We start from the raw sequence: 15010 nt of genomic DNA on the forward strand, positions 1-15010 counted from the left end.
TGTCCATGAATATCACGAACAAGAGTGGAGACAGAGCACGACCCTGGCGGAGTCCAACGCTAACACTGAAAGAGTCTGACTTAATGCCGAGTATACGGACAAAGCTCTCACTCTGGCAGTACAGAGATTGGATAGCGCGGAGTAGTAGCTATAGTAGGCACCCCATACTCCCGGAGGACCTCCCACAAGATATCTCGAGGAACATGGTCATAAGCCTTCTCCAAGTCCACAAACCACATGTAGACTGGGTTGGCAAACTCCCATGCCCCCTCAACAATCTGTGAGAGGGTGAAAAGCTGATCCATTGTTCCATGGCCGGGACGGAATCCACATTGTTCCTCCTCAATCTGAGGTTCAATTATCGGTCGGAGTCTCCTTTCCAGCACCTTTGCATAGACTTTCCCAGGTAGGCTGAGCAGTGTGATACCCCGATAATTGGCACACACCCTCCGGTCCCCCTTTTTAAAAATAGTGACCACCACCCCAGTCTGCCAGTCCAAGGGTACTGTTCCCGAGGTCCATGCAATATTGCAGAGGCATGTTAGCCATGACAGCCCCGCACTATCCAGAGCCTTAAGCATTTCTGGACGAATCTCATCCACCCCCGGTGCCTTGCCACTGAGGAGCTTACCAACTACCTCAGTGACCTCCACCAGGGAAATGGAACTTGACACCCCAGAAGCCTCTGGCCCTGACTCCCGTGAGGGAGGCACGTCTCCCGGATTAAGAAGTTCCTCAAAGTGCTCTTTCCACCGACCGACAATATCCTCATTCGAAGTCAGAGTTTCTCCACCCTTGCCGAATACATCTTGGGCGCAGCCACCCCAACCCCTCCTGAGTCGACAGTTGTCCAGAACCTCTTTGAGGCAGAACAAAAGTCTTTTTCCAAGGCCTCACCAAACTCCTCCCATGCCTTGGATTTTGCTTCTGCCACCGTTGCAGCTGCCACCTTTTTTGCCTGTCGGTACCTATCTGCTGAATCAGGAGTCCTTCGGGGCAACCAGTCCCTAAAGGTCTCTTTCTTAAGCTTGACGGCCTCCCTCACTACCGGTGTCCACCAGGAGATTCTTGGGTTACCGCCCTGACAGGCACCCACAAGCATTTGGCCACAGCTACGCCTGGCAGCTTCCACAATGGAGGTTTTGAACAGGGTCCATTCAGACTCCATGTCCCCTACCTCCTCCGGGACGTGAGAAAAGCTCTCCCAGAAGTGGGAGTTGAAATCTTTCTGTACAGGGGCCTCTGAAAATCGTTCCCAGCACACCCTCACTATTCGCTTGGGCTACCGGATCTGACCATCAGTCTTCCCTGCCATCTGATCCAACTCACCACCAGATGGTGATCAGTTGACAGCTCAGCACCTCTCTTCACCCTAGTGTCCAGAACATATGGTCCCAAGTCAGATGAAACGACAACAAAGTCGATCATTGACCTCTGACCCAAGGAGCTCTGGTACCATGTACACTTATGAACATCCTGGTGTTCGAACTTAGTGTTCGTTATTGACAATCCATGCCTGGCACAGAAGTCCAATAACAATTCACCATTCGGGTTTAGATCGGGCAGGCCGTTCTTCCCAGTCACGCCTCTCCAGGTCTCCCAGTCATTGCCAACGTGAGCATTGAAGTCTCCCAGTAGGACTATGGAGTCTGTAGGCGGGACCCTTTCCAGAACCCCGCCCACTCGCTCCAAGAAGGCCGAATACTCTGACCTGTTGTTTGGTGCATACGCACAGACAACAGTCAAAGTTTTCCTCTCTGCGATTTTAATTCGCATTGAGGCGACCCTCTCGTCCACCGGGATAAACTCCAACTGCCTGGTCACCAGCCGGGGACTTGTGAGTATCCCCACACCCGCCCGGCGCCTCTCACCCTGTGCAACCCCTGAGTAGGAGAGAGACCAACCCCTATCCAGGAGTTTGGTTCCAGAGCCGACACTGTGGGTGGAGGTGAGCCCAACCATATGGTTGGTACCTCTCAACCTCCTGCACAAGTTCCAGCTCCTTCCCCCCAAGTGAGGTTACCCTTCCATGTACCAAGAGCTAGTTTCTGCTGCAGGAGCCTAGGCCACCTAGGGCCTCCCCGCAATCTCCCACTGCCTATTTGGCACTGCACCGCTCCCTCATGCTGGACCTTGCGGGTGGTGGGCCCACATGGCCTCCCCACGTTGCCTCTTCGGGCTGAGCCCAGCCGGATTACGTGTGCTGCCCGGCCACCAGGCGCTCACCGTGGAAGACGCCGTGGAATGAAACATTTATTTTGATTCTATTTTTCTCAAAAGAAACTAATCTTATTTTTCTTTCTTCCTTAATCAGTTCAGGTATGTCCCATTAACATATAGCTGTATGAATAAAGTCCTTTAAAGAGAACAAACTCAACTATGGTAATGTATTCAACATCAGTGAGCAATGTCTATTTATTTTTGCTCAACATATTGGGGAAAGAATTCTCCAATATGTTAAATTCAGTAAATAAACAGTAATTGTGCAATAAAGTGTGCATATGTGTGTTCTCTGAAGGGATGTGTTATTTTCACTTAGGAAATATTATTTGACCAGGGTCGCTCGAAATGTTGCATATGTATAAAAGAATTACTTAGAATGTGAATAATATGCAAACTAGAAATGGAAGAATATATTATCTATACTTTCTTGCAAAATATTATTAATCAATGAAACATCTGTACATCTGTATTTTTATATGGTAATTAGACATTACTGTGCTTATTCAGGAAAATTTTGAAGAAAATAGTCTCTTTTCAAGAGAATCAAAAAGGCTTGTAAAATGGATATTTAGTTGTTACACTACTTTGCCCTGATAGTGTGGCTTCAAATGCTGCATGCAGATGAATAATTGTTTTGATGGAAATATAGGAACTTAAATTTTATATTGTAGACTTTCAATGTATTAATCTGCTGTGTGAAGTTATTAACATGAACTTCCAAATGAAATATAATTCTTTGTGTTGTATTTATAAACAAACCCCAGTTCAGTTATTCTGTAAGCACTTGAACTCAATATTTAAGATATGATTAAGAATTTGTTGAGACAAACAGCAATTCTATTTTTTTTTTCTATTTTTTCTAAACCAAAACCTTTGGGATCAGTTTTGAAATTTTGCATGGTTGCATGAACTGCATATTTTGAACATGTTTTTGCTTGAACATTTCCATGGAAATATGTTGGTGTGGAATAACCCATCTGTCAAACATTTGAAATTTTGTGATAAAAACTGCAAATGAATATTTAATTCCTTGATATTTGTCTTTCTGTAGTGATAAGCATACTTTTTTCTCACATGTGCATTTATTTATAGTCAATAAACAAGATTTGTGATTATTGATCTGTTTCATTTCAACTGTATATAAATATTACACAAAATGTCAAATGCGTCCTCCCATTGCAGCAGGCAAGCTAATGATAGAGAATAAATTTAGCTAATACAAGTGATAAAAATGCTAATGCATAGTTCAAGTCCTTTTTTGAAAAAGTAACCACTGTGTGCAAATACTTATTAGATGTGGTGTTGCATATGGGAGAAATGGACAGGTGTACATACCAGAGCAACTTTGATAAGGGCCAGATGCCCAGCAAGGCTCATGGTCAGCAGTGAGGAACATGAAGAGTTCAAGGTGTTGCCCTGGCCTGCAGGGTGTGCTGGAAGTACCGATCCACAGCGGTTCTACCTCACAACTTACATGACCTAAAAGGATGCTGCCAAATACAACAGGCCACTTCAGAGGTCTTTGTGGAGTCTTGCAGATCCAACAGCATGTGATGCAAGTGGTTATAATGTTTTGGCTCATCAGCATAAATCAAGAGGTTGGTTCCTTTTCATGTATTTCTTAGAACAGAGGTATGGGTTTATTAAAAGTTTTTAGTCACAAAGGAATGTACAAAAACAAATCAACAATAAATCAACACTGAGCAGAGTGGATTATGTTAGCTACACAGCACAAATGTAGTGCATCATTATTAACAAAACAACAATTGCACACTATGTAAACAAATTACACCCCAAAAAAACAAGAAACTACTGATTGTTTCTGTATTTAGAATAAAAGGTACAGGTCAAATTTTCTGTGTGTGAGACTGTAGTGTATATGATATTAAGTTCCAGTTCAAAGAAAAACCTTGAAAGTGGTTGTCCAGTTGTTGTAAGAGTGACAAAGCTGACTGATGGGATTATTTTGATTATACAGTCCATGAATATTAACATTTCACTGCAAATGAATTGCAGTGCTGTATCAATACATGGAATAAAAAAGGAAAGAACTTCATGTTTCAACACAACATTAACTATCTTTACCTCAGTCTGTGCCACTGCCTCATTAAGGCTGACTGCAAGTACAGCAGAGCATTATGCATAAATATAGGCAGTGATTCAACTTCCATTTATAAATGAAAAAAATTTTTTTTTGACAGATTAATTGTAAGAAGTGACATGTGCATTGGTGCTTCATTTAAAAAGATCCAGAAAGAAGGCAACTTTAGATTAAATTTTGCACATTTGCATATTTGTTGTCATTTTTACTCTACCTCCAAAGATTTAGGGACAACTATTTTTTCATAATGAAAATAATAATCATTAATCAATAATAATTAGCATCACTTTGCTATAACAGACCTATTTTATGAAAACTACTGCTGGCAGAAGAGTTACCTTGGGAATCATTACAAATAGTACCTCAGACATTTTATTCCCTTTTAATGAGGTCAGCACCCATTAGCATTCAACTCCTTTCAGGCATTTAATCACCTTTGGATCAAAGTATTTTCAATATATGCTTTTAGCAACATTTTTTTAAAGATCACAGTCATTATTTAGGCAATCTCTAATTCATACTCATAATGGGTGCAAAAATAACCAAGATAATTAACAATTAATATAAATATCTGTTCAATGTCAGTAAACAATTATTTGGAGGTATTTTTTCTTCATCAACTGAAAAATGCTGAAAAATTAAAAAAAAAAAAAAAACAACAATGTGACCCAAGATTTTTACAGGCAGTGTATGTCTTTGTGCTCATTTACCCTCGGATATAAAATGTAATATATGTATCTATTAAAGAGTGATTATTTATCATTTAAAATGCTTGGGCTTGGAGCAGTGCTTTATATCTAAGGCCTTCTGTGCAAAACAACTGTATTAAATTCTATTTTCAAGTAATGTTAATATGCCTCAGTTTCACTGTGTATTAGGGATGTGGCATTAAAAGTTGTAGAAGGGTAAGATTTATAGTTCATCTGAAATTATTTCTACCTGCTTTTTTCTTTGCTTTTCTTTCATATTCCTATTTTCTGCCTAATTAAACCGTTCCTCATATTAAAGGCTGTACCTACATAAAACCATGACATTCAAAACTTCACTAGAATGTTTCTTAGGACATGGTTTAAGGGGCATCTGTGTTATCAAAATAAACAACATAAAAATTTGTCCTACTAAGTAAATTTGCAATAGGTGAGATGATACAGTATAATAGCTTCCCTCAAATGTACTGCAACAGTAAAGTCAAATTGCTTTCTTTGACATATATTAGGCAAGAGTAAAGAATGTCACATTAGTCTTTGGTGTTTGGGATTAATGGCATTTTTGTGTCCTGTTTCCCACTTTTCAAATCTACAGCTGAAAGTTAGTATTGATGTATGCCTCTTGCACACTACAGAAAATGAATGCTTTGAACCTTCAACATAGGTATCAACAAGCTTCTGCCTTTGGAATTTGGATGTTACAAGAGAAGAATTCCAAATTGAAATTTTCTTTCAAAAGGTAAAAACTGGAATGTTTTGCAGTAGATTGAAAACAAGAAAAGGCACTGCTATACATCATGATTGGTGATAATTGTGTCTTTGGAAAACTATAGAGGAGGTTACAAAAAACAAATTAATTTCAAAGCATGTCTGAAACATGGTGGAGGTAGTTTCATGTCTCACGCGTATTTTCAGAAACTACAGAATCTATTATGGAAAAATCTTTGTGTGTTGACGGTTTGCGCAATAAACATAAAAAATATTTTACACTTTTTAACTGTTTATTTTTTAAACACATTTGTCCCCATGCTCACCTAAAAGAGGGGGAAGCTGAACACAAAACATGCCATTATTTCAAACGATAAAATGTCCATCCTTTGTCATCCTTCATAATCCTTCATTTGTCTTACTCTCTCTCTGTTTCTCTATTTATGAGTAGTTGTGCAATGGTTCGCTGATCTTCAGGCAAGCCCAGTGTAAAGCCCTGGCCAGGCTGATTATTACTAGAAGAATGAAAAAAGCCCAGAGCACGTAGAGCTTCTGGTTGTGCTGGGCTTTTACCCATGTACCAACCTAGAGAGAGACAGGAAAGGGAGAGGTAAAGACAGTGTGAAAATGAAAATGCCTATTCAAGGTGACAGGTACATGTGTCCCCGGAATATTTTAGATTTTAGGTTTAAGGCTGTAACTAAGCCATATTTTGATTAAAAGTAATACCAACATGCTTCCTCAGCAGCTGCTGTAATTTTTCCTGACAATGAAATCTCCTAGTAGCAACCCCTTTGGAAGTGGCAACATGGTTCCTTCCAAGACAACGTTTGACAGCACTCAATAAACAATCTGAAAAGCACACCATTACTCTACTGGATAAAGCTAACCACTTTGAATGTACTCTAAAGCTAAAATGACAAGCTACAGTGTTACACTTACATTGTTAGTTTTTATTAGAGATGGCACTTTTTATTTTCTGACACCAATATTGAAACCTGTACTATAGATGTTTTATTTTGTGCTTTTATCTGATCTAGATTTACTTAGCTTAGCACTGGGGCTATATCATACCATGTATTGTCTGAAGTTATGAATCTGTGCCTATTAAGAAAATTTTGTGCATGAGACACTCATGTGAGAGAGTGAGGTTGCGTTTTGATGTAAAAACATTGAAGATACAGCTAAGTCCATAAATTTGGTTACATCATACTGGTGTTGACATTAAATAATGAATGGGCTCCAAGTGCAGACGTTCAGCTTTAAACTGAGAGTATTTACATCAAACATTTGGATGTGGTCAATGACAGCACAAAGTCTGGGACTCACAGACATCACCAGAAGCTGGGTTTCTTGCCTGCTGATGCTTCCTTGGTAAGTGAAATATGCACAGAACTGCAGAATGTTCCACTTTTTTGCCTTAAAATTCTTGGGTTGCTCTCACAGCACGCTTCGAGTCCTTGTCCATCTGCACTGTGAAGCACTGTCCAATGAGCATTTGGCTCAGTCGGAGCAGACATCAGTGCTACACACTTCAGAATTCTTCCTGCTGTTTTTGTCAGCAGTCATATCATCAATACATACAAATGAACCAGTTCCATTAGCAGCCATACATACCCATGCTGTAACACCACCTCCACATGAAGAGGTTTGCTTTGGATCATTAGCAGTTCCTTTCTTTACCATTCTCATCTCTTCCCATCTTTCTGGTGCAAACTGATCTTCATCTCATTTGTCCAAAAGATGCTGTTCCAGAAACGTAAAGGCTTTTAAAAAGTTTTTGGCAATTTTTGCCTCCAATCTGGTCTTCCTGTTTTTGTAGCTTACCAGTGATTTACATCTTGTGGTAAACCCTCTGGTGAGTTTTCTCTTGTTTGTTGACTTTGACCCAGATACCCCTACCTCCTGGAGGGTGCTGTTGATCTGGCCAACTGTTGTAAAAAAAATTCTTGTCGTCCAACTTCTTGGAAACTCCATTCTTGGAAAAAATTCTTGTCGTCCAACACAGCCGATTTCTATTATCTTCTGGGCTTTTTTATGTTTCTGTACTCACCAGTGCATTCTTTCTTTCTAAGAATGTACCAAATTGAGATTTGGCCCCACCTATTTTTGCTTTCTCTGACTGTTTTATTTTACACTGTCAGTCTAATGATGGCTTGCTTCACTGGAAGCTCGATGAACTTCATACTGAGAACAACAAATGCCACAATTGAAATAAACTCTAGACCTTCCGCTCACTTACAGGCAAAATAATAAGAAAATAACACACCCTGACCATGAAACAGCTAAGCAGACAATTGTCCAATTATTTTTGAGCCCTTAAAAATGGGGAGGGGGGGGCTGTGTATAAAAACACTGTAATTCCTACACTGATTTGGATGTAAATACCCTCAAATTAAAGCTGAATGTCTGCACCTCATTATTTAATTTCAACTCAATATGCTGTGATAAACAACTAATATAACAATAACTTCATCAATGGTCAATTGTAGAGCTTACTGTACTTCTTGTGAACTGGTGAACTGCAATTAAACAAGATAGTGAACATTTATCCTGAAGTGCTGATCTACAACCCCAATTCCAATGAAGTTGGGACGTTGCGTAAAACATAAATAAAAACAGAATACGATGATTTGAAAATCCTTTTCAACCTGTATTCAATTGAATACACTACTAAGTTACTACAAGATATTTAATGTTCAAACAGATAAACTTTATTGTTTTTTGCAAATATTTACTCATTTTGAATTTGATGCCTGCAACACGTTCCAAAGAAGTTGGGACAGGGGCATGTTTACCACTGTGTTACATCACCTTTCCCTTTAACAACACTAAATAAGCATTTGGGAACTGAGGACACTAATTGTTGAAGCTTTGTAGGTGGAATTCTTTCCCATTCATGCTTGATGTACAACTTCAGTTGCTCAACAGTCCGGGGTCTACACTGTCGTATTTTGCACTTCATGCGCCACACATTTTCAATGGGAGGCAGGTCTGGACTGCAGGCAGGCAGTACCCGCACTCTTTTAACACGAAGCCATGCTGTTGTAACACGTGCAGAATGTGGCTTGGCATTGTCTTGCTGAAATAAGCAGGGATGTCCCTGAAAAAGACGTTGCTTGGATGGCAACATATGTTGCTCCAAAACCTGTATGTACCTTTCAGCATTAATGGTGCCTTCCCAGATGTGCAAGTTACCCATGCCATGGGCACTAACACACCCCCACACCATCAGAGATGCTTTCTTTTGAACTTTACGCTGATAACAATCCGGACAGTCCTTTTCCACTTTGGCCTGGAGGACACGACGTCCATGATTTCCAAAAACAATCTGAAATGTGGACTCGTCAGACCACAGGACACTTTACAACTTTGCGTCAGTCCATCTCAGATGAGCTCAGGTCCAGAGAAGCCGGCGGCGTTTCTGGGTGTTGTTGATATCTGGCTTTCGCTTTTCATGGCAGAGTTTTAACTTGCACTTGTAGATGGAGCAACAACTGTGTTCACTGACAGTGGTTTTCTGAAGTGTTCCTGAGCCCATGTGGGAATATCCGTTCCAGAATGATGTCGGTTTTTAATGCAGTGCCGCCTGAGGGATCGAAGGTCACGGGTATTCAATGTTGGTTTTCTGCCTTGTTTCTTACTTGCAGAGATTTCTCCAGATTCTCTGAATCTTTTGATGATATTATGGACTGTAGATGAAATTCCTAAATTCCTTGCAATTGCACATTGAGAAACGTTGTTGGACTATTTGCTCATGCAATTGTTCACAAAGTGGTGAAACTCACACCGTCCTTGCTTGTGAATGACTGAGCCTTTCAAGCATGCTCCCTTTTAACCCAATTAACTTCTTCACCTGTGGAATGTTCCAAACACGTGTTTTTTGAGCATTCCTCAACTTTCCCAGTCTTTTGTTGCCCCTGTCCCAACTTCTTTGGAACGTGTTGCAGGCACCAAATTCAAAATGAGTGAATATTTGCAAAAAACAATAAAGTTTATCCCTTTGAACATTAAATATCTTGTCTTTGTAGTGTATTTAATTGAATATAGATTGAAAAGGATTTGCAAATCATCGCATTCTGTTTTTATTTATGTTTTACACAACGTCCCAACTTCACTGGAATTGGGGTTGTATATCCCTTTCCCTCACCCACATGTCTGTGTTGAAGAATGTCAAAAGCAAAAACAGTTCTTACATACAGACTATACTCAGATACAGACTATTGTAAACTTTGATTAACATGACTTATTTTACACTGAAATTTGTTGGAACCACATTGGAAAGACTACCCGATTTTTATTTTTTATTTTCATAGTACTCACCATTAGTCCAGCAGTTGCAATGATGAAGAGCGAACACAAGACAAACCAGATCAAGCTCCGCCTCCTTGGGTACCTCTGGCCAATCGATGAGCTATAAAAGGGGTGAAGTGGGATATGAGAAGGGCTCAATAGTTCATGTTAGGTGTTTATTATATGAGACATTACTGAAATACAGAAGTTCAATTAATGAACTTTGTAACTGTAACCATTCACATGAGATCAAGAGAGCTAACAGACAGTGAAAACAGACACATAAAACATGCAATTTATGCATACTTACACTTTTCTGCAGTGAGGACAGCGGGCTAATGTGCGGTTTGTAAACTCTGTCCACTAAAACAAATAAGATTATGATGAGTAAAATTACATTTCATGTTTATTAGTCATATCAATCACAGACACACAATTCAATCATTAATACATAAAAATTTAATAAATAACTTTGTTTTTTTCATTGTTCACCAGTCCAGAATGTATTGAACATGGTATCCATACTATGCACAAAAGCCTGAGGGCCTAGAATCTCCATTCTAGTTCATCCCAAAGGTGTTTGATGGGGGTTGAAGCCAGGGCTCAGTCAAGTTCTTCAATACCAAACTCACTCAGCCATGCCTTTATGAATTCTGCTTTGTGCACTGGAGCACAGTCATGCTGGAACAGAAAAGGGCTTTCCCAAAACTGTTCCCACAAAGTTAGAAGCATACAATTGTCCAAAATGTCTTGGTCTGCTGAAGCATTAAGATTACCCTTTACTAGAACTAAGAGGCCTAGGCCCACCCCTGAAAAACAACCCCATAGAATTAACCCTCCTCTACTAAACTTTACAGCTGGCACAATGCAGTCATGCAGGTCACATTCTCCTGGCATTGCTGACATGATTGCATCATGCAATTCCAACAGATTTTTCAGGTGCATTTTCATTTTGTGAATCTCCGGTTCTCTCACATCCCAATGGTATTTTACTGGATTCAGATCCGGTGACTGAGAAGGCCAGTGAAGAACACTAATCTCATTATCATTTTCCTGAAACCAGTTTAGGATTACTTTTCCTTTGTGATATGGTTCATATCCTGATGGCAGTAGCCATTAAAAGAGAGGTAAGTTGTGGCCATCAATAGATGCACATGGTCAGCAACAATTCTAAAATAGGCTGTGGTATTCTAATGATTGATTGGTATTAATGAAACCAAAATACAAAGAAAAAACAACATTATACCACCTCCACCAGCCTGGACTGCTGACACAAGACAGGTTGCATGTGTGGTTCATGCTGTTGATACCAAATTCTGGCCTCATCTGTGTACCTCAGCTGAATCAAGATTTATCACACCAGACTAGTTTTTCCAGTTTGTCCCGTTTTGGCGAACCTGTGCACACTGCAGCCTTAGCTTTCTGTTCTTGACTGACAGAAGTGGAACTTGACATGGTCTTCTGCTGTTGTAGCCCATCTACCATCTATGATGGTTTGACATGTTGTGCGTTCTGAGATGCTTTCTTCTCATCACAATTGTACAGAGTGGTTATTTGAGTGTCAGCTCAAACCAGCATCAACAAGGCTTTTTCAAATGCAGACCTGCAGCTCACTGGATGTTTTTTCATTGCACCATTCTGAGTAAACTCTAGAGACTGTATGTGAAAATCCCAGAAAATCATTATCAGTTGTCCATAATATTTTCATTTTACTTGACAGAATAATTGTATTAATTAATGGATTATTATTATTATTGTTATTATTATTACTACTTTCTCCCCTTCCTTCCTTCCTTTTCCTTGTTTTCTATTCACACTTGGGTGGGCTGGGTCTGGGGATGGGCAGATCGAGGTTGTAGTAGTACAGGGTACAATGCCTGTGATGGTGTTTGCTTTTTTAAACATCATCATTAGAAAAGATCATTATTGTGATTACCAGAAAAGTGTTTCCACAGTGGCCACAGGACACCCTCACTCCAGAAGGTTGGGGAGTTGGACTCCCTGCACCAGGATGGACTGGACCTAAATTAATAATGCGCTTACTGCGCCAGACACATAGTTCGGTGAGGCCAAGAGATTTTCTCTCATAAATCCCATTAATCTCATTGTTCTTGCTTTACAAATTATCTTCCTTTACATAGTCATTTATGAATGTCTTTACAATAAAAAACAATAATAAAGTTTTGGCCAGCGTAAATATGCCGTGGTGAAAAACCAGAGGGACTTTTGAATAAAAATCATCAGTAAAGATGTGGATATTAAATTCACATACAATGTTTACAAATGAGAGAATGAAGGGACTATATGTAAGAACTTGATATGAACTTAAAACACTGACATATATTAAGCATCTGCTAAAGTAGTAATGGAAAACAACTCTATAATATAATATTATGATATGATAATATGATAATAAATACTGAATAATTAGGTAAATATAGCTGAATTAAATTAATGTTACAAAGTACTTTCTCTTTTGTTTGTATTTCTATCTCTCTCTTTTTTTCTCCTCACCAGTAAGGCCGAGGGCAAGCAATCCTCTGCGAGGTGACTTTGCAGATCAGGAGACAGTTGCAAGGACAGCGCACATACTTCTTCCCAGCAGGGGCGTTTTTTATAGGCTGGTGGGAGGGAAAAAGAAAGGCATACTTGAGTATTGTTCTCTCTGACTGAAAATAACAATGTCCACTATTTGTTAAATCTTACATGACAATGTCCATCTGCACAGAATTATGAAGAATTTCACTGCTTTTCATCATTTCTGTATTTCTCTATATTGAATGATTAAGCTGTACATAAAGTCATTCAGAGAAGTCTGATGTGAAATGCTTGGAGAGAAACTTCCTCACTCAGTGTTGGTAATAGGAACCAGCTACTAAACAAAATAGTTTGTAGACTGTCTGAAGCCTGAGACATTATTAAACAGTTTTAAGACAATGATTTGGTCTAACATGTATATTGTAAAATCCACTCCTAGCAGAGAAGTACAGGCAGGGAAATTTAAGACAAAACAGTTCTCCACCCCTGAATTAATGAAATATTCCAGGGTTTATCAAACTCTGATCTAAACTTCAGCTCAGTGACTTAAAGCTCAGTGACTTAAAACACACGTAGAATGAAAGCTAAAGGGTAGTGTCTGCATTAGTTAATAAACATTTATGCAAAACACTTGTATGTGTAAAATGTCTTCATCAGAGAATGGACCAGAGCATGGCTGAAGTTCTCACAGGCACCTACCTAATCACAAGTGAATACAAGAAAACCTAATAGAAAGTGAAAGTAACAGGAAGTGGTTTTCTATCATGTGCTCAAAAATAAGATAAGACCAGCTTTGATAATGTCTGTCTCATACTAAGGCCTGTCCTGCTAGTGATTGAATGTCCATGTTGATTTATGGTAATCGAATGTATGCTACAGGTGAAGATAATAAAGACTGGATTTAAAATACTGTAAATTTCCTTTAAAGGGAATTCCTTGAAATGGAAATGAAACAGATATTTTTCATTTCAGCATAACTCAATGATTCAGATGTAAACAACGTCATTTAGAGTGGTTTGATTTGAAATGGTGCACTGAAGAAGACCTAACAGACTTTACAGTGGTGGTGATACGATACAAGGCTCACAATGTCCACAATGCAAACATATAGCCATTTTATTTACTTTCTAAAGTGACAAGTTTTATATGTAATGTTGATCGTGGTAAATTACTGTTTTACTTACTGGGGACTATTTTGCATTACAATGCCCTGTATGTACCTCTCCACCAATGAATTTTTAAAAATATGTTTTCAAATCTATGCTGAAGCACATTTTTGGGCACAAGACAGATCCATAACCATATAAATACAGCTCTGTGGCTCCGTTTAAAATCATAACACTCTTCAGACATCAGGTTCTGGTCACCACAGCTGTAAATACTTCTGACTAGTTAAGTTTCTCTAGAACAGGGCATTTCAAATCACACCACTCTGAATGACTTTTATTTACATCTCAGTGATTCACTTATGTAGAAATGCTGAAAAATCGGTGGAGTGGCCCTTAATGTCGTACACATGCCCATGTATCTTAAGGTAAGGTCAGGTGAGTAAGGTGACCCACCGTAGCCTCGCTGCAGACGCCACACTTGACTACATGTTGGTGCATCTTGCCCTCCACGCTGATGAGGGACTGGCACACTCGGCAGCTGATGACAGGGGCACTGCTGCTATCTGGAGAGGCCAACGGGGAGTATGGTGGCGGGGCCTCACCCAGCAACCCAGGTGGTGGAGGACTGGAAAATGCTTGGAAACCTTGGGTGGGAGGGAGGGAGAGGATGGAGAGAGTGACAGAGAAAGACAGGGGGCTTAAAAAGTGCACCGACCACTCTTTTCAATATTGAAGTTCACGACAACGCACATTACAACTAACAGGCTTAGCAGAACAGACAGGAGCTTCGAGCAGTTGTATCTGGAACTAATAGGCTGAACAGACAAGCCTGGGAATGACGTGAGCAGTTAGCTCTGTTGGCTTTTGGAACAGCGACACAGGTGCGTAGCTCGAGTCTGACTCTTAACACATTATTACCTGGAACACATGGCGCTACACTTCGCCCTATCAACACATGCTGCCCACGTCCTCTTTTCACGTTTGGTCCGCGGTCGGTCCACTTAAGCTAGTTAACCGCTTACTCACTGTGGGGTCTCTTCGGCTCATCTCCTGCTACCAGCCCATTCGCCCCGTTTACATCCGACAGCAACGGCGACCTCTCTCCGTCCGCCATACCGTGGGCGATGCGGCTGGGGTCTCTTCGAGGGTCGTGGCGTTTCTACTGGAGAGGAATGTGCTCGGACTACATCGAAATGTGAAAACGCACTCCAGGAAGCGCCACATAGATCACATGAATCCTGGCAGCAGGAAATAGGAAACAAAAATAACAACATGGTCACGTGACCGCGACACTGCCGCTCACTGGGTGACTGAGTTACCTCAGCTGTAAA

General features: G+C 40.1%; 1 protein-coding gene across 1 annotated transcript; it reads right to left on the minus strand.

The window, feature by feature from the left end:
- Window positions 1–3830: 3830 nt before the first annotated feature.
- Window positions 3831–14936, minus strand: pip4p1b (phosphatidylinositol-4,5-bisphosphate 4-phosphatase 1b). The gene is made up of 7 exons (XM_017717740.2): window positions 14706–14936; window positions 14133–14323; window positions 12547–12653; window positions 11969–12074; window positions 10343–10395; window positions 10063–10153; window positions 3831–6324 (listed from the first exon to the last, which is right to left on the minus strand). The coding sequence occupies exons 1-7, from the start codon at window positions 14791–14793 to the stop codon at window positions 6181–6183; spliced, it is 780 nt and encodes a 259-aa protein (XP_017573229.1). The 5' UTR covers window positions 14794–14936; the 3' UTR covers window positions 3831–6180.
- Window positions 14937–15010: the final 74 nt, after the last annotated feature.

This window comes from Pygocentrus nattereri, chromosome 12 (genome assembly GCF_015220715.1).
Source record: "Pygocentrus nattereri isolate fPygNat1 chromosome 12, fPygNat1.pri, whole genome shotgun sequence".
Lineage (NCBI taxonomy): Eukaryota > Metazoa > Chordata > Actinopteri > Characiformes > Serrasalmidae > Pygocentrus > Pygocentrus nattereri.